The sequence below is a fragment of the Gopherus flavomarginatus genome, chromosome 5 (genome assembly GCF_025201925.1).
Source record: "Gopherus flavomarginatus isolate rGopFla2 chromosome 5, rGopFla2.mat.asm, whole genome shotgun sequence".
In the NCBI taxonomy this organism is placed as follows: Eukaryota; Metazoa; Chordata; order Testudines; family Testudinidae; genus Gopherus; species Gopherus flavomarginatus.
This window is the reverse complement of record NC_066621.1, coordinates 42011051-42036970: the sequence shown is the minus strand read 5'-3', so window position 1 is coordinate 42036970 and position 25920 is coordinate 42011051. Positions and strand designations below refer to the sequence as shown.

At 46.6% G+C, this 25920-nt stretch overlaps 1 protein-coding gene across 3 annotated transcripts in view; it reads left to right on the top strand.

Moving 5' to 3' along the window:
* LOC127051017 (NACHT, LRR and PYD domains-containing protein 3-like) overlaps positions 1-25920 on the top strand; it is a 64391-nt gene that overhangs the window by 26835 nt on the left and 11636 nt on the right. The window contains exons 6-11 of one of the 3 annotated variants that reach the window (XM_050952803.1): positions 2892-3062; positions 7416-7586; positions 13641-13814; positions 18093-18263; positions 22984-23154; positions 24953-25057. In XM_050952803.1, coding sequence (XP_050808760.1) covers positions 2892-3062; positions 7416-7586; positions 13641-13814; positions 18093-18263; positions 22984-23154; positions 24953-25057 — 963 coding nt within the window. The remainder of the gene's footprint in view (positions 1-2891; positions 3063-7415; positions 7587-13640; positions 13815-18092; positions 18264-22983; positions 23155-24952; positions 25058-25920) is intronic. The other 2 variants (XM_050952805.1, XM_050952806.1) reach the window with 2 other exon arrangements.

Genomic DNA, 25920 nt, shown 5'->3' with positions numbered 1-25920 from the left:
TCTATGAAACTGGCCCCGTCAGCTGTCAAGCAGCTCGCTGGAGCAAGTCAGAAAACCTCTTAATTTTGATAAAAATGGACAAACTGTTTTCTTTTCCAGCCAGCTCTGCCACTTGTACCTCTGCTTCATGCCATCCCTAGAGGAGCTGAGGGGAGACTGCCAGGTCTCTGCTCGGCCTGTCCCCAAGGCCATCCCCAGCCATCAGATTAACAAAGATGTAGCACTGCATTTCTCATTCGAATGTTTGAATTTCAAAAACGTGTCAACTTAAAAAAAACCCCACAAAAACCGCTCTGTGTTTGCTTACTCCTGTCATAGGTCTCACCCCCACTCTGAACTTTAGGGTACAGATGTGGGGACCTGCATGAACACCTCTAAGCTTAACTACCAGCTTAGATCTGGTCTCGCTGCCACCATCCAGATTTTTGAGTTATTTGGAGAACTCTGTCTTCCCCCAAAAAACCTTCCCCTCCCTGGGTAGCCTTGAGAGACTTCTCCACCAAGTCCCTAGTGAACACTGATCCAAATCCCTTGTATCTTAAAACAAGGAGAATTTAACTATCCTCCTTCCTTTCCCCCACCAATTCCTGGTGAGTCCAGATCCAATCCCCTTGGATCTTAAAAAACAGGGAAATATCTCTCAGCTTTTCTGGCCCATTAGAGGGTGGGAATGGAAATAGAAAAGGAATAGATCCCCAAAGAGGGAATGTGGATGGGGCATGTAAGGGTCTCAGAAAGCACCCTGGTCAGAGGCAGCACTAGAGGGATAATGGACATTTCCTGTCCCTGGGTTCTGGGGAACTTCAGCATGGGCCTTGTTCTCCATTCGGGAACGTAACTAGGCTGGAGCTAAGGCTCCCTTGCTGCCCCATTTCATTTTCCCCGTGTGTTGCATTGATGCTTTAGAATGCAGAGATGTAACAGGGGGCAAGTTTTTGGGGAGAAGAAGGAAAACTAGCACTGGCACCACATACCGCTCATATCAGTTCTGCCAGCCTTGATCCCCAAAGGTTAGTACCCCAGGTGCTCAGGTTTAGCCCGTGCATCAAAGAATCTCATTTCTGTGAATGCCTCCTCATGGTCAAACATCCCCAAACCTTCCTCACAGGACTGATCCCTGAGCCGTGTGTGGAACTGAGTTATTGTGTCATGCTTCACCCTTCTTCTCCAGGGATTGGAAATATTCCACTGACGATCACCCAAGCCTCCACTTCTTTGAACATCTTCAGCAGCCAAACTTAGCTGTCCTTGGTGTCTTCTAGCAGGAGCCTGGCATTATCATTTGTCCCGACATGTAGGACAATCTGTGGATTTTTTTTTTACCACGCCTATCAGGCTCCATTTCAGCCTCAGGTCCATATCTCATATCCTTGCTCCTGGCAGATAGCACACTCTTCTGTTCTCTGGAGCTGCTCTGGTGACAGGCCTGTCAGTCCTTTCTAGTAAGGAACCCTTAATCACATAGACCTTCCTCTTCCTGGTATTGTTGTGAATCCCAGGATCCCTCCCATTTGTTGTTCTTTCTATCAGCATATCATTCTAACCTATGTTCTCTTATAGTCCCCTCATCCTTCCTAGAGCTCTGATCCAAAGGTATCTCCATCATCTCTTCCCCTCTTCTGCCAGGACTACTCCTTCTTCCTTGTCACCTCATATTCTCATTGCTTCCCCTCCTCGCCTTCATTAGCTGCATCTTCCTCTGCCTTGTTCTTGTGGTCAGATTTTTCCAAGAGTCACTCTCTTGTCTAGCAGACACTTTTCAGATCCTCTTGTTCAGCAGGTGTCTGCAAATCTTGAGTTGTGTGTGCAGCTTCCTCTCTTCCATCACGTCTTCAAATCCCCATCTGAACTCCATCATCTCTAGCTGCATCTCTGCTCCTCCGATCTTCTCTACCATGAACGCTACCAGGCAACAGTTCTTACACAATTCACTTCTGTCAGGTACCGACTCATGGATGCTATACATTCCGTAGCTTCTGCACTCAGACGTCTTGGTCTCCTCTCCTGTTTAGGTCATCTCTCTTGCTGCCTCAGTAGCCATCATTTTCTTCTTTTCCTAGTCCTTAGCCTAAAAAAAAAAAAAGGCAGACAGATTTCCCTGTTTGCTATTTGTTATTTACATTGTAGCCTTGCTCTGAACACTGCAAATTTCCCACATCGCACTACTGCTGGTGTAGCTCTCTGGGTTGCAGTAATGGCTTTTGGCATTTTTTCTAAGCAGGGTCAGAGGACATACTGGTTACTAATGCTGGCAGACAGTCTTCCACCAGGGGAGCTGCACTGATGAAAGGCTAGGCCTACAGTGAAAATGTAGTTACAATCCGTCAGATTGGCCTCACTAGAGAAATTCCAGCCTTTTCTAGTGTCCCAGGGGTACTAGGAGAGGAAAGTGGAGCTTGAGACTTGGCATAACTGTGAATGTTCAATACTACACAGTCCATGGATGGTGGTTTGTTTTCTGAGTGCTAAGTAGAAATGATGTAGCAAGAGAGAAGAACGGGTTCCCCCCATCCACAAAACTGTAATATACTTTCCAGTGCAGCAGCAGTTCATTATTTCCCATTGAGATTCCTTTCCTCCATTGCTTTCCACTCCTTTGACTCCTCCTTTATGATCATGCTTTTTTTTAGTAGGAGAAGCCCAAGTGTTTCTGCTCAGGGGATGGAGTTTGGGAATGTTAGCTTAGAATAACATGTATGCGATCAATGAGAGCTACAGATGCATGTGGATTGAAATCCACCCATAGTATTGTGTCCTTAGCATCCACTACTACAGCGCTGTGATTTTATTCCCAGAATAAAGGAATCTTTGTAGATAGCCACTGGTACCCACTGAGGGAACTGGATAGACAGAAGTACTACTTTCCCCTTCTGTTTATCTGTCTCCTGCAGGCTTGTGAATTGCTCTCTGACAGCCGCTTGTTGCAGGGATCTCTCCTCTGTTCTCAATACCAAAACAACCCTGACAGAATTGGACCTGTCATATAAAGTCCTGGGAAACTCAGGAATTAAACTGCTGTGTGAAGGACTGAAACATCCAAACTGCAAAGTGCAGAAACTGAGGTGAATGTTTATAGGTTTCTTTGAAGCAAAGAACTCAGCAGGGTGTGAGGATGGTGTAAAATGTCCGCTCCCTTTCAGGAACATAGGTGAGTGTCCCTCCAGCCCCTGACATGTCTGTTACTCATAACAGCCTGAGAGCTGGTCTTATTTGGAGAATGGAAATAGAGAGAGGTCCAAATTGGAGCACTAATAACAGTTCCCCCCTGCACTTGAGGAATAAGTGTTAGATATAAAACAACACCTCTCCCCCCAACCCCCCGGCACCCTATGTTAAAAGAGCATTAAGGTTGCAAAGTCAAGCACAGAAGTTAAGGAATGCCGAACTTAAAGTTGCCTGGGTAACCTTAATTCAGCTGCCCTGTGCATATGCATTACAATGCAATCTTTAATTACACAACCACATACTATTTGTTCCAGAAGAGCCCTGCCTCATACAGTGCACAGAATGGAGAGTGCTCACTGAATCAGCAGCTGTTCACTATTCTGTTTTATCCTCATTGTAGCACTGGCAGTCCGGGCAGTTGAAGGTGGGGTTGGAAGTGAAGCAGTGGCTCTTGGTCTCCTACAGGAGGCTGCCCTTGCAGCATGGTGGTGTTACAGGAAGCTCTGCATAGTCAGGGTGTTGGCCGACTCACAGTCCGATGCCTGTCTCAAACATGCTGCAGTGCTTGGCTTCACTCCTCTTCAGTTAATGCTCCTGGCTGGTGTTCTCATCTGCCTCTCCATCCATCATGCTGTGCAGCTGCAGCTTTGAGATCTCCAAAGGTCAGGCCAGAGCTGTGCTGCTCCTCTGTGCCCTCAGCAGGAGTCACCACCTTCTCCTCCTCCGAGGGGGCTCTCAGGGGAGACAGGTTAGCCTTCTTTGTACCCCCTCAGTTGCTCCTTCTGCATCTGAGTGGGCATCACCCCCTGCCACCTTCTCCTCCTTGGGAGGCTTCTACACATCTGTCTTAAGCATCTCCAGAGGTGGCAAAAGGAGAGTAAAGTATAAGCCAAGAGGAGTCAGGAACATCCTCCATTGTCCCAGAGGTCTGTGTGCTGAGGGGGATGGGGGATGTCAGTGGGTAGCAGTCCCTCCCAGAGCGTGGTGCTGGGCTATGGAAATGAGGAGACATTCTAGGTTGACAGAGTGATTGACAGTCCTGAATAATTCAGTGGGGTGTGACTTAGTGGTTGCTGTGGCAGAGGAGAAGGAGGATCCGTTGGCCTCTTTCATGGGCAATGAGCAGATGTGAAGAATTCTTTGTGCAGATATTTCTTTCTTCTTAAATTTCCCCCCAACACTGACACTTGGGTTCCGTTCCTTCCTGCTTCATCTGTCCCAAGTAAGACAAACAACAGAGCTTTGTGAGGGCCATAGAGGGGAGGAGTGTTTCAGAAACCAAGTGTTGATGGCAGTGGTCAGTCAATGATTGTGATGTCTCGCTGCTACTTCTAGGCCTTGCCTACTTGGTAGGGGATCAGTGTTTGGTTTGCAGTAACTTAATTCAGATTAAGTTACAGCAAATTAAGGCCACTTTCTTCATAAGAGCGTAAGAACATAAGAATGGCCATACCCGGTCAGACCAGAGGTCCATCTAGCCCAGTATCCTGTCTACTGACAGTGGCCAATGCCAGGTGCCTCAGAGGGAGTGAACCTAACAGGTAATGATTAAGTGATCTCTCTCCTGCCATCCATCTCCACCCTCTGACAAACAGAGGCTAGGGACATCATTCCTTACCCATTGTGGCTAATAGCCATTAACGAACTTAACCTGCATGCATTTATCCAGTTCTTTTTTAAATGCTGTTATAGTCCTAGCCTTCACAACCTCCTCAGGCAAGGAGTTCCACAGCTTGACCATGCGCTATGTGAAGAAGAACTTCCTTTTATTTGTTTTAAACCTTCTGCCTATTAATTTCATTTGGTGACCCCTAGTTCTTGTATTATGGGAATAAGTAATAACTTTTCCTTATCTACTTTCTCCACATCACTCACAATTTTATATACCTCTATCATATCCCCCCTTAGTGTCCTCTTTTCCAAGCTGAAAAGTCCTAGCCTCTTTAATCTCTCCTCATATGGGATCCTCTCCAAACCCCTAATCATTTTAGTTGCCCTTCTCTGAACCTTTTCTAGTGCCAGTATATCTTTTTTGCGATGAGGCAACCACATCTGTACGCACTATTCAAGATGTGGGCGTACCATCAATTTATATAAGGGCAATAATATATTCTCTGTTTTATTAATGAATGTGAGCAGTCAAATGGAGGTTTGACATGCTTTAATTTATGTGCATTGATGCCATGCCTTTTTAATTGATTTAGGTCTCACAGTCAAGCTAAAGAAATCAAACCTAATTCTGACAGCATCAATAGAATTCATCAGGGTGATCTTGGTCTCCAGAGTTGCAAATGTCTTTCTCCTTTAAGAGAGATTTCAGAACATCTGTCAACTAATATCTCAGATTGAGATTTGCCCTCGAAACTCATAAGGGTCTATCTTTGACTGTTAGACCACATAGTCTCAAGTACTTACACGACAGCCTTTGCAAGACTCAAGCTAAGGCTGTTACAATCACAGATCGAATCAGTATTTCACCCAAGCATTCACAACATGGGAAGAAGGGTTAAAATACCCCAAGGGGTTCTTTTGTCTCTTCAGTGGCAGCTAATCCCTAACAATATATGTCAAGGAATTCCATTTCAAACTCCAGTCCTTGCCAAGACTCCCATCACCAATGCATGCAGACAAGGGAGCTCACTTAGTTCAGTTGCAGACTCATGGTTTTGGGTCAGTAATGGATTCAGTGATCCACTTAAATGTCTTGGAGCCGAGGGCTATCCATTTAGCATACAGGTCCTTTCTCACAGTTGCAAAGGGCCTGTCAATACAGATCTTAGTGGACTATTGTACTATCAAGAGACAGAGTGAGCAAGATCAGACTCTTTATCAAGAATCCATACTGCTCTGGGAATGATGCATTCTGCATCAACTCAATATCATAGTATGACTTCTCCTGGTAGGTGTAATGTCCTGATGGATCAGCCAATCAGGATGAGCACATCATCTCATGAGTGGACATTAAAAGGTACAATCCTTCAGCTAGTCTCCCGTGAATGGGGATTTCTTCAGATAGATCTTTTTGCCATCAAAGACAAGTACCCACTATTTTGTTCCCAGGTAGGAAGGAGCTTGATGTCAGAAGTGGTCTGTTCTTCTGAATAGAAGAAGGTATTTTAGAAATTCACCCAGATGATTTTTTGTAGCCCATGATAGTAAAGTCAAAGAGAGATCGATTTCTTCACAGAGACTGTCTAAATGGATTTTTGACTGTAACAGTACAGCTTATCAAATTTAATAAACTAGATCATCCTGCACATTTAATGAGAGCTCTGTCTTCTTCAGCAGCATGTTTCAATGAAGTACTTTTAGTAGAAATGTATAGAGCAGCAGTGTGGTCTTCAGTCCAACCAAACATTACTCATTGGTGGCAGCATGATTGCAGATGTCCAGATTGGCAGAGCACTTCTCCGGTCCTTATTCAGATGAACTCTTGACTCAGACCTCCAGATCAACCAACTTGCTGGGTGATCACTATGAGTGGGATCCACATGCACAAAGATTTGAAGAAGAAAGAACAGTGACATACCTTACAGGAACTGTGATTTTTTTTGAGAGGTTCTGTGCCTGTGGATCTCATGACCTGTCCTCCATCCCCGTAGCTCAGAGTTGTCCCCTGTTGAATCTGAGCCTTAAAGGAACCGAGGCATGGGGTAGCTTCACCCTTTATGCACTCAAGAGGGGGAACGTGAGGTTATCCAGAGTGCATGCATGACCCCAATGGACGCTGATAAAGAGGACTTTCTGAACTTCTGCACAGAGGGTGCACGCACACAATGAGTGGCATTCACAGGCACAGAACATCTTGACGAATCAGTTGCTGTAAGGTAAGAAACCATTCTTTTTACCTTGAGCATTTTGATGTCAACACAGATTATGTTATTTCCCTCCTCCATTCTCAGGAACGATGGACTTTCATGCCCACCTATCATTCCCAACTAGGTGCCTCAGCCCTGTATTGTCTGATGTATGATCATGTTGCCATCTCTTGCGATTTTATCACAAATCTCTTGTAGTGATGGAAGGGGCTATGCAGGGGTCAGTTTTGGTGGCTAGGGACAGTGCTTCGGGAGGGAGCTTTACTCCAAACTGTATTTCCCATTGGTCAATGGCAGAGGTTTGGGGTTTGAAATGTCTGGGCCATTCTTGATGCTGAATAGTCAGGCAGAGGGGCTGCTGGGCAGGTCCGCCTATCAGAACAGTTCCATTCATGCCTTGATCACTCTTCTCTGCATTGCTCTCTCCTGCAGAGTGCAATATTGCTGCATTACAGGTGCTGCCTGTGGGGATCTCGCTGCTGTTCTCAGAACCAACCAGAGCCTGACAGAGCTGAACCTGAATGGTAATCCTTTGGGGGATTCCGGAGTGCAGCGGCTGTGTGAGGGACTGAAACATCCCAGCTGCAAATTGCAAAGACTGTGGTAAGTAACATTTGGCTTCTTCTGGATTTACAGGTGTCCTCTATGTAAAGTGCTTGACAGGGTGTGTTGCTGGTGTTTGATGACTGCTCCCTGCAGCTACGTGGAGAAGATGAAAGTCAAGTGTTTTTACAGCACCCGCATCAATGACTCATAATGTGCACCCAGCCTACCCTGTTCGGAAGATGGGTATTGTAAGTAAATCTGGACCCACACTGGACAGCTGGCTCTCCAGCCCCTGGTCGTTGCAGAATATATATGTTTAGGGTACGGAAGGGAGGGTAGGGGTGTAAATATTTTAAACAAGTTTTTGTGATTTTTTTTCTTTAAGAGAGTCCATAAAAAATACAAAAAGGAAGATCCACATGCAGCTTGTATGTGTTCCCAAATACCATATGAGGTCACCAAAAAGTTAAGCAATTTTACAACTCATTGAAGCTGGACAAATACATGATAATGCTACCTGGATATAACACATTACGGTGGAGGTTACATTAATAAAATAGACGTAGATAATTAGAAGAGGGAATGAGGGAAAGGGAAAAGGCAGGGATGGTTAGATACAATGAAAGTCTGGCACACTTCGTGCAGTCTCAGCCTTTATCCAAACTTATCCAGAACAGATACGTTAGCAAATGTCTTAGCTGTAAGTTGTGTCACTCTGCTGAGAGTGGCAGGTCATAGCACTGCTGTAGCCGCAGAAAAGGAGCAAAGCCCTCATCATTGACTAATTGGGAAGCCCGTACAATGCCCCTGCTCAGCCAGTTCTTCCAACATACAGATTTGCATCTAATTTGCAAGTCCGGATTTCCCCATAGAGACGCCTTGCATGAAGGTGAGGATTAAATGAGTACCTCTTATCTAAGACAGCCCAGACGGCGTGTGTGGCCACCACGGTGAGCACCCTATTTTTCTCCATTAGACAAGGAGTCCTGCAGAGGGGACTGAGTACAATAACACAAGTTCAGTTTCCACCCATAGGGATCTAAAGGCATTAGCATACTGGAGCTAACCTGACATCTGTGACCTGAGAAAAGCAAAATAGTAATTTTGTAGATCTAGGAGACTAACCTCACCCCCTCTCTGTAAGGAACTGAAGTTTTTAAAATGATAATCATGGTCATTGGCCAGGGCCCCAAAGGAAGGCGCTAAAGATGAGGCCAGGGCCCCAAAGGAAGGCGCTATTAGATATTTAAAAAAACAGACATGATGGGGCGAGTCCCAGAACTGGTTAGTTTGTGTAGCTCAGCGACTCTTGCTGGTTTTCTCTTCCACTCCCCTGGCCTGTAGATGGTGCTGCTGCATCCCCCGGCTTCTACGAACCTTTTCATGATGTCTGGCAAGGAGGAGGGCTTTCTCTCTCTCACTTCCAGTGTGTGCAGTGTCAAACTACTGGGCACTAAGGACCCCCAGCAGCAAGACGTGGCGACATGCTGGGTTTTCTTCTGGCACCAATTTTTAAAAGTGGAATTGGCATCCTCCAGTTCCTACAATGGAGCAGGAGGCTGGCCACTCCTGCCATCCAGTGATCTCTTCCGTAGATTTGGTGCTAAGCGAAAACACAGACCTTGTATAATCCGCAAACGAACTGTTCATACTGATCTGTCTGGGCCATTCATCAAATGTTTCATTAACTCCCCAACACAAATGAAGAAGCAAAGGCGATTTATTACTGATAAATACAGTGTAAATAAATCCTTTCTGCAGATGGTTCACTCCCATCAGATGAATTTGGAGTGTGGTCCACCGTGAACTCCCCTGCTGGGGAACTTCACATTGTAATTTGAGGAGAATTGATATACGTTTTCCAAACATTAATAAAATACAATCTTGGAACAGATGAGAATGTGGAGAAGTACGTTAGTCACAGTCACTGGATAGGTTTGTGTGTTCAAGCAGAGCAGACGACAATAGAGAAGTAAACTTGGTGTAAAACAGAAGAGGTGCTCAATTCACTGCAGGCTGTTTAAAAATCTTTCTGCTTCTAGTGGCTTTTGAAGCAGAGGTACTTCCTCACCAATCCTGACAAGGAACTGAATTGGAAACTTCATAAAATATTTAAGCCCTCACTGCTTGAAGTTCCCTAGCCTTTCTAAAGGCTAGGCTTGAAAAATCGTTGTCTTATTTCATGGTGTCCCCCAAAACAGTGTGTTATCAGGAGCTAGCTGCAGTATTTTCTTTTATAATGAATTTGAGAAGTTTAACAATCAGTGCATGAGGTTTGGCTCTCGGGGCCATCTCAGAGGTCCCTGGTTCCTAAGATCTTTCACGATCAAATTCAAAATCATCCAGCAGGCTGAGTGCGTATATAAGGAGCAGGGGGACAAATTCTAGGGATTTGCCTTGCTCAGCTCCTTTAGGTACCTCTACACTTCTCAGATTATTATGGTGTGAGCTCCACTTGAGGTCTGCCAGCTTACATTCTGCAGAGGATATGCCTTCTCTGTATCTGAGCCAAGAGCCCCTGTACGAGATCCTCCACTGCTGATATTCTCCTTCAGCTTCATTCATCAGTCCCATTTAGTGCTTTCAGAGAGGAATCAGCTGAGGTAACAGTCAAGTGCATAGTCATCATTGTGGCCTTGATTTCTAATGTGTCTGTAGACGCTTTTTTCAGCAGGGCTATAATAGATTCAGTGCGCTTGTTGGCAGCCTTCTTGATGGAGTGGGAGGGGGGCATCTCCATTTTCCTCATCTTTTGGCCACTGGCAAAGCCCACAGTAGTCACATCACTGCCTATTGGCATTTAAAAGGCTTGGAGTACCTGTTCCTTTATTGGGGGAGGAGGGTTCAGGTGCGAGTTCCCAATGCTGGATGGAAATGGATGCAGAGGATGGCTTTGGAGCACCAGAGATTTGCTCCACCGTGCCAAACAGTACCCCCTAGATCCCTAAAACCCCCAATTATTAATAATTATTTATGTAACCCTTCTGCCCCTCTGAGTTGGCAGCAACAAGGGCCGGGTTCAGTATCCAGAGGTTCCGTTTCAATAACCCAATGCCAAACCAGCTCGAGCCCCCACCCAGTGACCTGGGAAAATCTTACACACACCCCTAGGCGCCTCAAAGAGGCAATGCTTCCCCTCTCGCAAGCACAGAGTCTCGGTGTAGCAGAAAAGATTTAATACATTAGATAAACAACAAACACTAAATTGGTAAAAACACCTCTACTAGAGTTCATAGACCAAACCGTGAGCAAAGACCCACCCCAGGAAATTGGGCTGTGTCCTCTTTCCTGGGCTCTTGAGTCCAGCAACCCCCAAATCACCCACAGTCCCAAAAGTCTCTGTCCTGGGTCAGTGCAGCCCAAAGTTCGAGAGTCTATCTGCAGGTCTCCCCCCCCAGCCTGGTAGAAAGGGGCACCTTACGTGGTCCGGGGCGAACTGCCCTGCCTCTCTGTGGGTTCTGCTCCCGCCTTCTCCACGAACTGCTGCGCTTTACCAGCCGCTCCACTCTGCTCCTCCAGCCATTCTCAGAAACTGCTCCGCTCCGCCAGCTGCTCTGCTCCACCAGCTGTCCTGTGAGCTGCTCCAGTTGTCCCTGCAAACTGCTCAGCTCTGCGGGCCGCTCACAGCTACTCCGCTCTGCCAGTCGCTCCGCTGCCACCAGCTGTCCCGTGATCCGCTCCAGCCGTCCCCACAAACTGCTCCACTCCGCCAGCGGCTCTGTTCCACAGTATAGCTTTGGGCTCCCCACTAGTTAGCACTGTACTCAGTGCTCTCAGCTCAGTGATTTTAGCTCTTTAGTGATTTTCAGCTCTTAGTGATTCCAGCTCATAGTAGGGGAGCCCCAGTGCTAGTGCACCATTAGCCCAAAGTGATTTCAGCTCAGTAACCTGTAATTAAATTCTTAAGGGAATTAAAAAAAACAACTCTGACATTCCACAGTGGAGAGTGGAGGAGGTGCAACTGGTGCTTCTGGCTCCACAAGGAGACTACACCACCAGGCACAGATACCTGTCCCCAGCCTCTCTCAGTTCTCTGGGTTTTGGAACCCATGTCCCATGTCTAGCCAGTACCACCCAACTGAGGGTGAGCAATTTGTCACCAAGCAGTCCCACAGCTTGGCAGTCTGGGATAGGGTGGGCGTGCCTATGCAAATACACTCTCTCACATTCTTTCCACCAGATGTCAGGGTAGAGCTTATCCTGACTCTGCTTACATTTAAAAGAGCTCACTCTTAACCTTCAGCTACCAGCCTATTTTACAGATCACTATACTAACTTTTGATACTTTGATCTTTCCATGTAAAACTAATAAAAATAAAAGAGGTCTCAGGACTCCTAAGGATTCTAAACCTCCCTGTCTGAGCTGAAATACTCAATTTGGGCTTTAGCTTCAGCCCCAACCACGGTGGCTCCTGTGAGTCCCTCAGTGCCAGCTGGCAGAGGGCACATCATGCCGTAACTCACATCAGACCTGACACACTCACTGTCCTTTCTCACTGTTGTCAGAATCTGTATCTAGAAGGCGTCATGTAAGGGATCATATGTAAACTGGGGACACGTTTGTCATTAGTATTATTGTGTGATGTATGTGCCGTCGGTGTATAAAGAATTATAGAGGTGTGCTGGAAGTATGGTCTTAAAATGCGTTTGGCAGACAGTGGGTAAGCCCAGTCTGTCCTAGACAAAAGAATGTTGTTTCACCTGCTTGACTGTCTCTCCAATGTAAATTGAGCAAGGTGAGGTCAGTACGTTTAATATAGAAGGTAGACAAAACCATCAAACTAGCAAGTTGAGGGTAGGGTGTAGCGGCCATGGCCTCTTAACAATCCCAGCAGAGGATGGAGGCTGTATCCCCAGGAAGCCTTCCTGGCTTTCGAAAAAGAGACAGTGGACTTTGGGAAATGGGATGCATAAGCAGAAACAGCCAGCCATTTTCGCATTCATCACCTGAAGGACATGAGGTCAGAGCTCTTGAAATCTAAGGAAAGATGGATCCTTCAACCAAGGAGGTTGAAGTCTCTAGGAACTGAGAAACCATAAAGCTCTGTGAGGCTCATGCAGGGGAGGTGGTACTCTGCCATCAAGACATGGGTTATAGTGGTCAGTCAATGACTGTGATAGCTCACTGGTTCTTCAACTCCTTGCTTGCTTGGTAGGGCACCATTATTTTGTGAATATAGCTGAGTCTGTGAGCTTGTGGGGACAGGCCACCATGGCCAGAACTTTTGCCTGGAGATGAGGAGAGTTCTGCTTTCCATTTTATGGAAAGGATGGTCTGATTGGGATAGGATAACAATTGTTGCTTATGTCGACGTTCATTTTGAAGATCGGGTACAGGGTGTAACCAGCTTTATGTGTACAGGCCCAGAGACTCTGTGTGACAATCATTGGGTGAAAAGGGTAGACAAGATTAGATATATTGTTGATGTAAATGCCAAAGTCTCCAAGGATGGTAATTCTTGAGAACTCCATCACCATATCAGGCAGTGTCTCTGCCAGCTTCTCTGGAAAACCTGTGCTGTCTGAATGCTAGTGTTGATTTTATCATTAATCTCTGAAATGAAGTAGATACACTGAAAAGTCAGGGGAAGAGGTGGGGGTGGTTTTGGAGAAGAAGTCTTAACCTAAACCTTATTCCTCATAAACCTGATGGCTGAGGTTTGGAGCTTGAAATGTCTGATTTATTCTTAATGCTGATAAATCAAGGGTGATGAGCAAGCAGTGGGGCTGAATCAGGAAGTCCCACCCACCACTGGCTTCTCATTGGACAAGGGGTGGGGCTTGGGCAGGGCCTAGTGTAATATGCATGGATTCTTTTGAAGAAGACTTAGACAAAACTGAGAGAGATGGTTACTTATTAGAAGCAAAGCATGGGCCATTTCCAAAGTGAGATTGCTCTCTCTCTCTCTCTCTTTCTCTTTCTGAACCTGCATGTGCTGCCAAGCATGGCTGTCTAAAAAATATCCTCACAGCTAGAACTGGACTCTTGGCCCAATTTCAATGCTGATTGGTCGGGAGAGGGGGCTGGTGGGCAAGGCCACTTGTCAGAACAGCTGTGACGAGCGCAATTCACATGCTGATTGCTCTGTCTGGATTTCGTCTCTTGTGCAGGTTGGAAGACTGTCATCTCAAAGACACTTGTGGTAGGGATCTTGCTGCTGTTCTCAGAACCAAACAGAGCCTCACAGAGTTGGAGATGTGTCGTAATTATGATCTGAGAGAGACTGCAGTGCAACAGCTGTGTGAGGGACTGAAACATCCAAACTGCAAATTACAGAGATTGATGTAAGTAACATTTGGCCACCTCTGTGCATTTACTGATGTCCTTTGTTTAAAGCACTCACTCATGGCAGTGGCTTGTGTCTGATCCCTTTACTGTGTCTCCAGCACTTGTGTCAGTGGCTCACACCATGCATCAGCCTGCCTTGTTTGGGGATTGTAAGTAAAGCTGAGCCCACACCAGACAGCTGGCCCCACAGTCCCAATTTTTGGGGGATAAATAGTTTTTCTTTTCTTTTAAATAACCCTTAATAAAATGCATGTATTAAAAAGCTCATTCTTACCTTTTAGCGAACACCCATTTTATAGCTATTTAAATGACTATTGACACTCTGACAATTTAATTTAAAACAACTAAGAGAAAAAGAGGGCTTGGCCTTCTGGCTGTTCTGACCCCCACCCGTCCATTTCAGCTTCAGCTCCAGCTGCAGTGACTCGTGCCTTTGACATTCGAGCTGCTCTCAGCAGAGAGACAGCACCAGTGTGAAGACAGACCCTTTGAAGTGCAGCCCAGTGGGAATGGGGATGTGTGTGTTTATGGTTACAGATAGGGCAGGCCAGAACGAGTGCCCATGTTAGACTTGCAAGAGACCATGGATTCATGGTTTACTAGGCTCTCAAAGTGCTCCTTCCAGCGTTGTTTAATGGCTGCATTCTACTTGAGGAGAGTGTAGCCATTCTGAGAATGTAAGGGGGTCGGGCCTTTGGAGCTTGGCCCATATATAGTTTTTGTTGCTTGAGAGAAGCTTTTCACGTCATCCTGGTCTACAAAACCCTGGATCTCGGAGGTCTTCTCTTGATGTCAGATAGCCGACTTTGGCTTTAAGCAGGTGATAGGCCTCATGTTTTCGTTTGTTAGAAGAATCATTTGCCAGTTACAAAATGCAGTTCCTTTCTGTTGAATTAATGCTAGGATTTCCTCATTGTTTTCATCAAACCAGTTTTGGTGCCGATGAGTGGAATATCCTATGGTTTCAGCACATGCATTGTGAATGGTGTTTTTAAGTTGATTTCAGTGCTCTTGAATGTTAGTGATGTTGTCTGGCATGTTAGAGAGTTTCTCAAACAGATATTTCTGGAACATATCGCAGCTGGCTTGGTCTTGACGTGCTTTGATGTTGTACTGCTTTTGCTAAGTCTTTGGGTGTTTGCGATGTGGTGGAGCGAGCTGCAGGTACATGACAGATCTTACTAATCAATGGTCTGTCCAACAGTGATTGGTACCTCTCATAGCTTGTGTTATATGAACGTCGGTATAGTCTCGGGTTCTGACTATAACATAGTCAAGGAGGCGCCAGTATTTGGAACAAGAATGTTTCCAGGTGGTCTTAAATTTGTTACTCTACCTGAAGATGGTATTTGTGATGAGCAGGTCATGTGCCATGCATTTGCTGAGGAGGGTTTACATTTACCTCCCCTTCTTTGCCTATTGTGCCGCTCCAGAGTTGGGAATCCCGTCCAACTCCGGCATTGAAATCTCCCAGGAGGATGAGTTTGTCTGACTTAAGTGTGGCTGTGAGGACTGCATCGAGGGCACGATAAAACTACTCCTTATTGTCTTCCTCATCACTGAGTGTTGGGGCATATATGCTGATGACCCTGGCCTATTGGTTGTTGCTAAGCTTGAGCTGAAGAGTCAAGAGATGCTCTTGATCCCCATAGGAAGCTCCAAAAGCTGACGGGCGATCTTATTTTTTGATGGCAAAGCCAATCCCATGAATGTCTCTCTCTTCAGATGGCTTTCCTTTCCAAAAGAAGGTGCAGCCACCTCCATCCTCTTTTAATTGACCCTCACTGGCCCAGCGGGTCTCACTAAGAGCTGCAATGTCAGTGTTGAGTCTTGCCAGTTCTTTGGCAATTATGGCAGTTCTTCTTTCTGGGCATTCACTGTGCCGAGAGACCACAAGGGTGCGGACATTCCAGGCGGCGAAATTCATTGTCATATCTCTTGTTTCAGCCTCGGAGTTGAGTGATCCCACTGGATCTGACAATCCAGTCAGAAGAGTGTGAGACAGCCTATGTTTGGGGCACTTTTTCTAGCTCCCTTCTCACTTGGAGTGAGCAAGGGGGATCCTGAAAAGGCCTGCACAGTCACAGCCACTGCTGCCGAAATGCACTTCTGTCTCAACCAAGCACAAAACAGCCATCACACGGCTGCCGCCTGCATGCAGATTTGTGACTAAAGACTCTGAGATCACTGCTCCTGTCTTCACCACCACTTGTCCATCGCCGCAGGACTTTGTGCAGGTGTGAACCCGTTGGCAGAGGCCTGTGTGTGAAATCTTTTAACGTGGGGAAAACAGTGCACAGGCAGTAACCACACAAAACCTGACAGGAGGAAAACTCTGACACCGTTGGGGTCCTTTGAAGTTTGGACCACGGTTAGGAGCCGCGCCTCAGACTTGCTTGCCAAGGGGACCCTACCAGGAGTGTAAAAGCTCTGGACGATATAGCTCTGTGGGTCTTTAGCCCACGCAAATCTCTCCACCGCTACAAGGTTTCAGTCCATCAGAGTGGTTATATGGGAATACTTCCCCGCTTGCAAGCCCTGAATCTGTGAATAAACCAAAGCAAACTTTTATTAAAGGAGGGGGGAACACACAGCAACAATGACTCAAAACTATGCAAAACATTAACCCCACCCCTACTATTGGAGGCAGTAGTCCTTTCCCTCAATTCCCTACTTTTGGGAGAGCTTGCCAACATAACCCATAGGCTAGGGGTTAGGGCAGGGAGGAGGGAGACCTGGATTCTAGTCTCTGCTCCAGAGTGGGGCTTCAAACTAGGGTCTCCCACAGACCCAGGTGAGTGTCCTACCCACTGGTCTAAAGGCTGTAAGAAAGCCTCTAGTTCCCCCTTCAGCGTGGTGAATCTAGCCCTGAAAAAAAAAGTTGGCCAAAACTGTTCAGCAAATCTGTGCCAAATTCATGAATAGTTTTGGGTCGCCCCAAAACTGTATCTTTTGGTGAATAGACTATTCACCCCAAAAACTTCAGCCAGCTCTAGTTATTATCCCCATTTCACTGATGAGGGAAGTTGAGGCTCAGAGATCTTAACTGAGTGTCCCAAGAAGTCCCAATAATACATTCCATGACCCAGGCCCAGGCTTTCTTCATATGTAGCAACTTAACCTCCATGGCTAAACCCTTTATTAACTAGAAACTCCCACAATAATTCACCAAGCCAAGAAACATGCCATTCAGATGTGCTTTCTTTGTGGAGCCAGCACAACAACATGCAGTTTATCTGGGGGATCACTTACTTGGTCCCTAAGATAATGTGTTCCAGCTATGTAACATATTAACTGTGAGTCCCTTCATTTTACAACCTCTGTAAACACTCCCTCTAGCATCTGTAAGTGGGTCTGATACAGGGAGGGGAGGAAGGTCTTTTCTTGCACACCCAGACGTGGGAGCAGGGAACCCAGCTGTGCTAAACAGATGGGCTGGGAGTATGGTGGGATCAAGGGTTTTATCATCAGCCATACGCATAGCTGGGAGTCTGACTGGGGCCATGGCTACACTGGCACTTTACAGTGCTGCAACTTTCGCGCTCAGGGGTGTGAAAAAACACCCCCCTGAGCGCTGCAAGATACAGCACTGTAAAGCCTCAGTGTAATCAGTGCTGCAGCGCTGGGAGGGCGGTTCCCAGTGCTGCAAGCTACACCCGTAAGGGATGTGGTTTACGTGCAGCGCTGGGAGAGCTCTCTCCCAGCACTGGCGCTGCGACTACACTCACACTTCGCGCTTTGAAATTTCAAGTGTAGCCATACTCTGGGAGAGAACTAATGTAACTCATCTTCCAGTTGGAAAGGAGTTTGGCTCTCACAGGCATGGCTGATAGTTCTAGACACTGGGGAATGGTTTGGGGAAGGCAGGGGAGCTTTTACAGAAGCTTTAGATTTCATTTGCATAAGCAGAAAGGAACCAGAATACCAGCGCTGGGAAAGGGTTTGCACTGTTCCTCTGTGCCTGGTGTTAGTATTCTCCAGATCATTACAACCGCTCCTCCCCCCTGCACACACACACTCTGCTTCCTTCCCTTCAGCTCATCTGAACATTCCCTTGGCTAACACGGAGTGACTGACAGAGCCAGGGTAAATGGACAGGAATCCACATAGGGGCCTTTGGTACCGACATTCCGCAGCTTCCTGCTGGAGCCCTGTGACTGGTCTCTTCTAAATGAACCGTCCTTTCCACACAGATGCTGGTATCAGTGAGAGAACTGCTACAAATAGGGAGGAAACAAGTGATTATCTTCCTTGTTGTTTTCTATCTCCTACAGTCTGAACCGCTGCAAGCTCACTGACGCTTGTTGTGGGGCTCTCTCTTCGGTTCTCAGCACCAGCCAGACCCTGACAGAGCTTGTCTTGGGGTATAACGAAGTGGGAGATCCAGGAGTGCAGCTGCTGTGTGAGGGACTGAAACATCCCAACTGCAGACTGCAGATATTAAAGTAAGTAGCAGCTGGCTCCCTTTAGTCTGTGCCTCTGAACGTTGCGCTACTGTGATTTCAGTGCTTACTACTAGGGTCACAGCCCTGCGGTGAATGCTCCACCATTCAAATCCTTTACCACCATCACAAGAACTAACCTTGGGACAAAGCCTAGCAACTAGACAAAGAAACATGGGAGAAAAAAAGTGGGGTGGGGAGGGAAGGAAGCAGGAAAGAACAAGAGAAGCTTTCACAATTATTTAAATTTTGGCTGTGTAGATTTCAGGAGCGAGTTATTTCCCCAAGTCTCTTCTTTGGGTCTTGACATAAAGATAACATGGCTGCCATGTCCCTCCCCGTAGAATTTCAATGTCCCCAGAACTGGAGCACTGGAATCCTCTTTCCTGCATAGGCTGGACAGAACCCCCACCCCCCGTTCTCCAGAATGAGCTGTAAAAATAAATGAACAAATAAAATAAATATCACTGTGCTTCCCCCAGGAAGGACCTGACCTCCTCATGTGCTCTCAGGGCAGGTCCAGACTAGAGCTTTAAATCGATTTTAAGAGCTCTAAATCGATTTAAAGCTGTAACCGTCCACACTACAGAGTGCATAAAATCGATTTTAAGGGTCCCTAAAATCGATTTTGGAACTCCATCTAAACGAGAGGAGTAACCCCAAAATCGATTTCTTAAAATCGATTTTATGATAGTGTGGACGGACACCGAAGTTAATGGCCTCCGGGACGTATCCCACAGTGCTCTAGTGGCCGCTCTACACAGGTAAAGGTACTCTTCTGCTGGCCAGGTAAACAGGAAAAGCCCCGGGAACTTTGAAATTCCATTTCCTGCTTGCACAGCGTGGTTTGCTCTCGCGTTCCCCGGACCACCCAGCAAACCGCAGGGAAGGAGACCTGCTTGTTCGGGGAACGCGAGAGCAAACCGGGAAAGGAGACCAGCTTCGCCGCGGTTTGCTCTCGCGTTCCCCGAACCACCCAGCAAACCGCAGGGAAGGAGACCTGCTTGTTCGGGGAACGCAGAGCAAACCGGGGAAGGAGACCAGCTTCGCCGCGGTTTGCTCTCGCGTTCCCCGGACCCCCCTGCAAACAGCAGGGAAGGAGACCTGCTTGCTCGGGGTTCGGGGAACGCGAGAGCAAACCGGGGAAGGAGACCAGCTTCGCCGCGGTTTGCTCTCGCGTTCCCCGAACCACCCTGCAAACTGCAGGGAAGGAGACCTGCTTGCTCGGGGTTCGGGGAACGCGAGAGCAAACCGGGGAAGGAGACCAGCTTCGCCACGGTTTGCTCTCGCGTTCCCCGAACCACCCTGCAAACCGCAGGGAAGGAGACCTGCTTGCTCGGGGTTCGGGGAACGCGAAAGCAAACCGGGGAAGGAGACCAGCTTCGCCGCGGTTTGCTCTCGCGTTCCCCGAACCACCCAGCAAACCGCAGGGAAGGAGACCTGCTTGTTCGGGGAACGCAGAGCAAACCGGGGAAGGAGACCAGCTTCGCCGCGGTTTGCTCTCGCGTTCCCCGAACCACCCAGCGCGAACTGACTGTGTGCCATTTACAGGAAGGGGGGGAGGTGAAGCTGTACCCAGAACCACCCAGGACGGGGACTTTGATCCCATCATGCACTGGGCTAGTAACCCATAATTCCAAAGGGCAGGGACCCGTGCAGGAACTGTGGGATAGGTACCCAGAGTGCAACGCTCAAGCAAAAGATGGACGCCAGGGAAAATGGACGCTCAACATCGATGTAAGTACCTCTAGTGTGGATGCACAAAATCGATTTTATAAAACCTGCTTTATAAAATCGATTTTAAGCACATCGATTTTAGGCTGTAGTCTGGACGTGGGCTCAGAGGGAGCTTCAGGGCAAACCTGCAGCACCAACATGGCTGAGATCTCAGGCCCTTCCAAGAATCTGTTACTGAGAGCCTGGTGTGGAGGCAGCAGGGGAAGCATGTGGGGCAGAACGTTGGTCCTAGCACTGAGAGATACAGTCCTGCTGCTATCATGGAGACATTCCTCACATGAAGGAAATTACTAATCAATAACCTGGGTTCAAACTGTTGCCTTTGGTTATGGGGGGTGGGGGCAGAAAGGAAAGGGCCTGTTCTACTACTCCCATCCCCCACCATTCATTGCACACAGGTGAAAAGCATTTTCTCCAAGTGTGATCCACAGAGGAGTGCAAATAACAGAATGTGGATCCTGGCAGACACAGAGGATATTACAATAGTCCAATTAGGAAAGCCCCAGGCTCTGAGCGGCTCTGCTGCCCTCAGTCAGTCCCTCACACTCTGAATTTTTTTGACTAGTTTAGATGCCTCTAGACCTATTTTCACCTGCTCCCCAATCGTGTAAGGGAGTCTGAGCTGATCTCTCCAAACCAAGTAGCCAGAAGACAATGTAAAGTCAGGTAAGGGGGAGGGATAGTTTACACCTTTCTACACGCCCCTTCCCCCTCCCCCCCCAATTAGTTGCTTTCCTTCCTCAAGTCCTCTGATCTGGTCCCTGGGTTACAGCAGGCCTGATTCAGTTTGACTCCCTTATGCTCAGTTGGATTCACTGAGCCACATTCAGAATTGAATTGGAAAGGGGGAGGGTCACATGTGGGTAAGTGTGTGGGAGGGAGTGTAAAGGGAGTCTGAGCTAGTGGGACAGCCGTGCTGAGGGGAATGGAGGAAGGGAGAAGTTACAGCACAGAGGAGCGAACTCCTATTCAGAACTTTAGAAAATGCTCTGACCTCATCAGCATCCGAAAGCATGACCCAGCTATGTCTGCAGCTGACACCTCCCTGCAGTTTTTCCCCCAAGGCCACATGGTGAGGCGAGGGAGGACGCTGCATGAGTACTAGTGCCTCCCCAGGAGTGCATCCTCCATGTGCAGTTCTGAGCCTAGAGTGCTGTGGGAGAGGGGTGGACCTCACCAGGCACCATTTAACTTCCTCCCACACAGTTCTCCTCCAGCTGCTCCCACCGGCTTGAGTCTCAGCGTATGTCTACGCTGCATGCACACACAGAAACCTGGGTCCTTTTCTTGGGTTAACTACCCTGCATTAGTGAACTCAGATTAAAACAGCAGTGAAGACATGGCTGCTAACTCATTTTAGCAGCTCGAGTTAAAGCCCAGGCTGCCCTGTACACTTCAAGATGCTAACCTAAATTAAAAGCAGAGTTGCTGTGTTTTCACTTCTGTTTTAACCTGGCACAGCTAACCTGAGTTAAACATGCTTTTTTTTTTTGCTGTGTAGACATACCCTGCAATAGCTGTGAGACACATGCTTGCCAGTGGGTTTAATCTCCCTCTAGTGCCTGATCCACATAGAGGATAGCAGCCTACTGCTGTTACCATTTAGTCCGTAGGCTCAAGTGATAGCGCTCTGTGGGGAGTTCTAAAGGTGAGAACACTGATGATGGCCCAGCTTGGCTGTCAGTTATGATTCCATGTAATGGATTTACTCTGTTCAGGATTTTTTTTTTTGGTTAGGAAATTACATTAAACCTGTTAAAGGACTGTTACCGTTGCTAAGTCAAACATTTAAATGAGGAAATCTCAGACTTAAGGTTGCCCATGAAAAAGGAATTTGACACCCCGCTTCCCCCTCCCCTTCTCCCAGGCATGTGCATTATGATGCGATCTTTAATGATATGCTTTCATGCTATGAGGCAGAGGTCCTGTGGAAGGAAGTCAGTGGACAGAACTCTGTGGATGAATCAGGGTTGTGTAGTGAATGAGGCCATTGTCTGTAGGACCACTGCCTCGTGTTGCAGAAGTGAGAAGGTGGGTAGAGAATGAGGCTGAGTATTACAGGAAGAGAAAGGAGGATTAAGCAACTGAATGATGCCCTGGACTCTGCTCCCTGCCTCTGCCATGGAGTGTCTGTGTGGTGCTGGGCAAATCACCTAAACCAAAATGTTCATAGTTAGCCACTTTCTGGGTGCCAAACTGAGACCCTGGGGCCTGATTTGCAGAAATGCTGAGCACTCATGACTGCAACTGAGGAGCTGTGCTTCGAACATGTAATGTGCTTTTAAAATGTTAAGGACTCTGGAAGACCAGGGTCTAGGGGGTCTCGTGTACCCAGAACTAGTGGACATTTTTTAGCTTAATGTCTCTGTACCTCAGCTCCCCGCCTAGAAAGTGAGGATGATAATACCACCTAATGTCCTGGAGTGTTGTGAAGATAAATAATCCATTAGGGTTTGTGAAGCACTTGGATACTATGGTGAGAGCACCTGAGAGAGGCCCAGGAAAAATTAATATTTCTGTATTTGATATTGAATTAAGGTCTGGGACCACAAAGTGAATGATGCAGGTAAAAAGAAATTTTGCATGGCTGCTCCTTTAGAGTGCACCATCTGCCCTGTCTGCTGGATCAGGCAAGGAGCTATAGAAAAAATAGTATCTGGTCATGTAACTATAGATTGTCATAATGCATACAAACAAGGGGGCTGAATTTCGGTCGCAAGGGAAACCTAAGTCTAGCATTCCCTATATTTTTGAGTGCTTGACTTTGCCGCCTCAGAGTTCTTATAACATAGTTTCTGTTGTTGTTCTTGATGTAATTATATATTTTAAAGCTTTCTATAGATGTCTTTATTATTTAAACTAAAATCAATATTTGTCTTTGAACTAAAATCACTTTAGAGATACACACTGGTATCAAGGAGGGGAAATGCAAAAAATGGGGCAGAAACAAGTAGTTCTGCTTTCTGTAAATATCTGTCTCCTGCAGTTTGTCTCTCTGTCAGCTCACAGCAGCTTGTTGTGGGGATCTCGCCTCTGCTCTCAGCACTAACCAGACCCTGACAGAGCTAAATATAGGGGGCCACTCATTGGGGGCTTCAGGAGTGCAGCTGCTGTGTGAGGGGCTGAAACATCCAAACTGCAAACTGCAGAAACTAGGGTAAGTAAAGTGTGTGCCTGTTAACAGTGCAATGCTGTGAGTTACTCTTTATACCAGGATCACAACATCCTACAGGGCAATCTCGTCTTAACCCTGGCAACCCTTGGAGGAGGGGAGGGCTATTCATGGTGGGTGGTCTGAAGCGTCATGAAGGTCTGTCTGATCATATTTAATGGATCAAGCAGTCTCTAAGGTGGTCCTTAGGTTTTATACCCTTTTCAGGGATTGTTGGAGGGGGCTGCCCTCTTCTCTTCCTATTTGACACTTGCCAATAGGCATCAGGTTTCTGCTGCTCCAGTTTCTCTGGTACTTCTGTCCACGCCCAGTAGCTGGTGATGGTATGTAATAAAGGGTTTGTGAGTTCTTTCTCATCAGAGGATATTTAAGTTTCATTAATTTCAAAGATCATTTTCTATATTGACCCACACTGTTAATGAAAATTCCCCTAGTTAAGCAGTTCTGTTAATATTCCAAAGCTACACACACATCAGATGCTTAGCCCTGTCAGTATTTTTTTCTCTGGCTATAGTATTTGTATCAGTATTTCAGAGTGGTTTCATCACAGTATTTCAGAGTGCAACAACCAGTCAAAAGAAAAACAAACATTTTACAATTCCTCTGAATTGAGTTGACATGTTTTGTATATTCTCTATATCTGGCACATTTTATTTCATAGCTGTTGGGGCTTACAGTGGAATAAAAGACAAAAAATAAAAGGAATAAAACAGATTATCCACATGTAGGGGGGACTGTATCTGATTCACAAGGCAGATAAAAGTGCAGTTTGTAACTTGGGGTGAAAATGCATTTTGGATTCTTAGTTTTTCAGGAAGTTTGACTTATGGAATCTTCAGTTCAAGTAGATCAAGCAGTGGCTCTAACCAGTTTAAATTTACAGTGTCCAGTCTTATCTCTGATCTACTTCACTATGATTTGATTGTGTCCCATGAGTTAATATGTCACACTTTACATGCTCTTTCCTGTAAACAAGTTTAAACTCTTTAGCTACACTGAAGAAGCAATTTCATTCATGTGTAAATTTATAAAATATTTTCTGTGTTCCTCAGTTAACTTACCTTTGTCAATTTCTTTAAGCTAATATATCTATAAACTTAGGCAAAAGGAAGGAAATTTTTGTAAACATTCCCATTTTACCCCTGGGAGAGTTCAGAGTCTAGTTTCAGCTTATCTGGCTTTCTATAGCCAACCTATCTGACACCTTGAAAATGGAATATCGGCCTTCTATTGTCCTGGTTTCTAGGTGGAGTTAGAATTGGAATAGGCACTCTTTTGGGGTAAACTGAGGTAGCTGTCAGCAAGTTTTTCTGTGTTAGGATGGGGAAAGCATTCATCAACTCTTGGTTTGGAAATGAGATGTGATCATAGTGGTTAATAATTCCTAATATATTCCAGGCATATTTAGTGCCCATGTACATAATCCGTGAACCACGCCTTTCACTCCAGATTGTTCTAGAAGATGGGAGTATCCAGTAATTAGGGCCGGTGCAACCATTTAGGCGACCTAGGTGATCGCCTAGGGTGCTAGGATTTGGGGGGCGGCATTTTCTTTGGCAGCGACCACAGCGGCCGGATCTTTAGGCAGAGAGAGCTGGGGCAGGGGGGCGTGGGGAGGGCCTCCTGCAGCAAGTAAGCTGATTGGCGCCGTAAGCCTGGGAGGCGGGAGAAGTGAAGCAGTGACGGCATGCTCAGGGAGGAGGCGGAACAGGGGTGAGCTGACAGCAGTGAATGGAGTAAAAATAAGCATTGTTTCCTCATGGTCTATATTTGGTTCCTGCAGATTGTGGAGTTATGACATCATAGCCGATCTTAATGCAGGAGATTCAAGAGCGATGGTACTATGTCGTGGCATGACGTTTGTAGGCTGTGATCTTCGGAACTTGTTGTAAGTTACTACTGGGTCCCTTTAATTTGTGTTTACTCAGGGTCATGATTAAGGACATTTTACTTGAATCACAGTGTTTCTTTCCATGCCCCTTAACCCAAGAACTGGCTGTTATTTTTTCCCCACTGCTTTGGTGATAGGCTGCAGTTTGCTATTTGAAAAGCTGAATAACATAGTGGCGTTCAGTACATACTAAAGGCAGTATTTTGTCCTATTAGAACGGCACGTTATTTTATTCAGTAGGAAAGACTGAAAACAGAAGTCTGGGATTCTTTCACAATTTAATTAATGGAACCCTCCAGTACTCAGATAATGTACAACCATTACCACGATTGATCCCGGGACAAAGACTGGCAGACAAACAAAAGAGACAGAGAAAGGAAGAGTGAAAGGACACAAAGAAAAGTACTAAAGTACCATTCATGATCCGCACAAAAACCCAGCCAAATATTTTAAATGTACAGATAATAGTGAGGCCTGGCTTCCATCTAAAACTTGGGCTGATCTACCTACATTGCTCAGGGTGAGAAAAAATCACATTCCTGAAAGACATAGTTAAGCAAATCTAAGTCCCAGTATAGAATTCTTCCATTGACCTAGCTACCAGCCACGGCAGCTCCAGGCACCAGTGCTCCAAGCCCTGCTCCACTTTAAGTATCTTGTCTAGCTCCCTGCAGCCAGGCTCTTCTCCCTCTACAAGCAGAGGGAGACTGCTGAGCTTCTGGCTCCCAGCTTCTTTATAGGGCCAGCTGGGCTTTGACTGGGGCATGGCCCAGCTGCAGCTGCTTCCCCCAATCAATCCAGCTCTTTCCTTCCACAACCCCAGCCCTCTACAGAGCTGGCTGTAACTCTTCCCAGGCAGG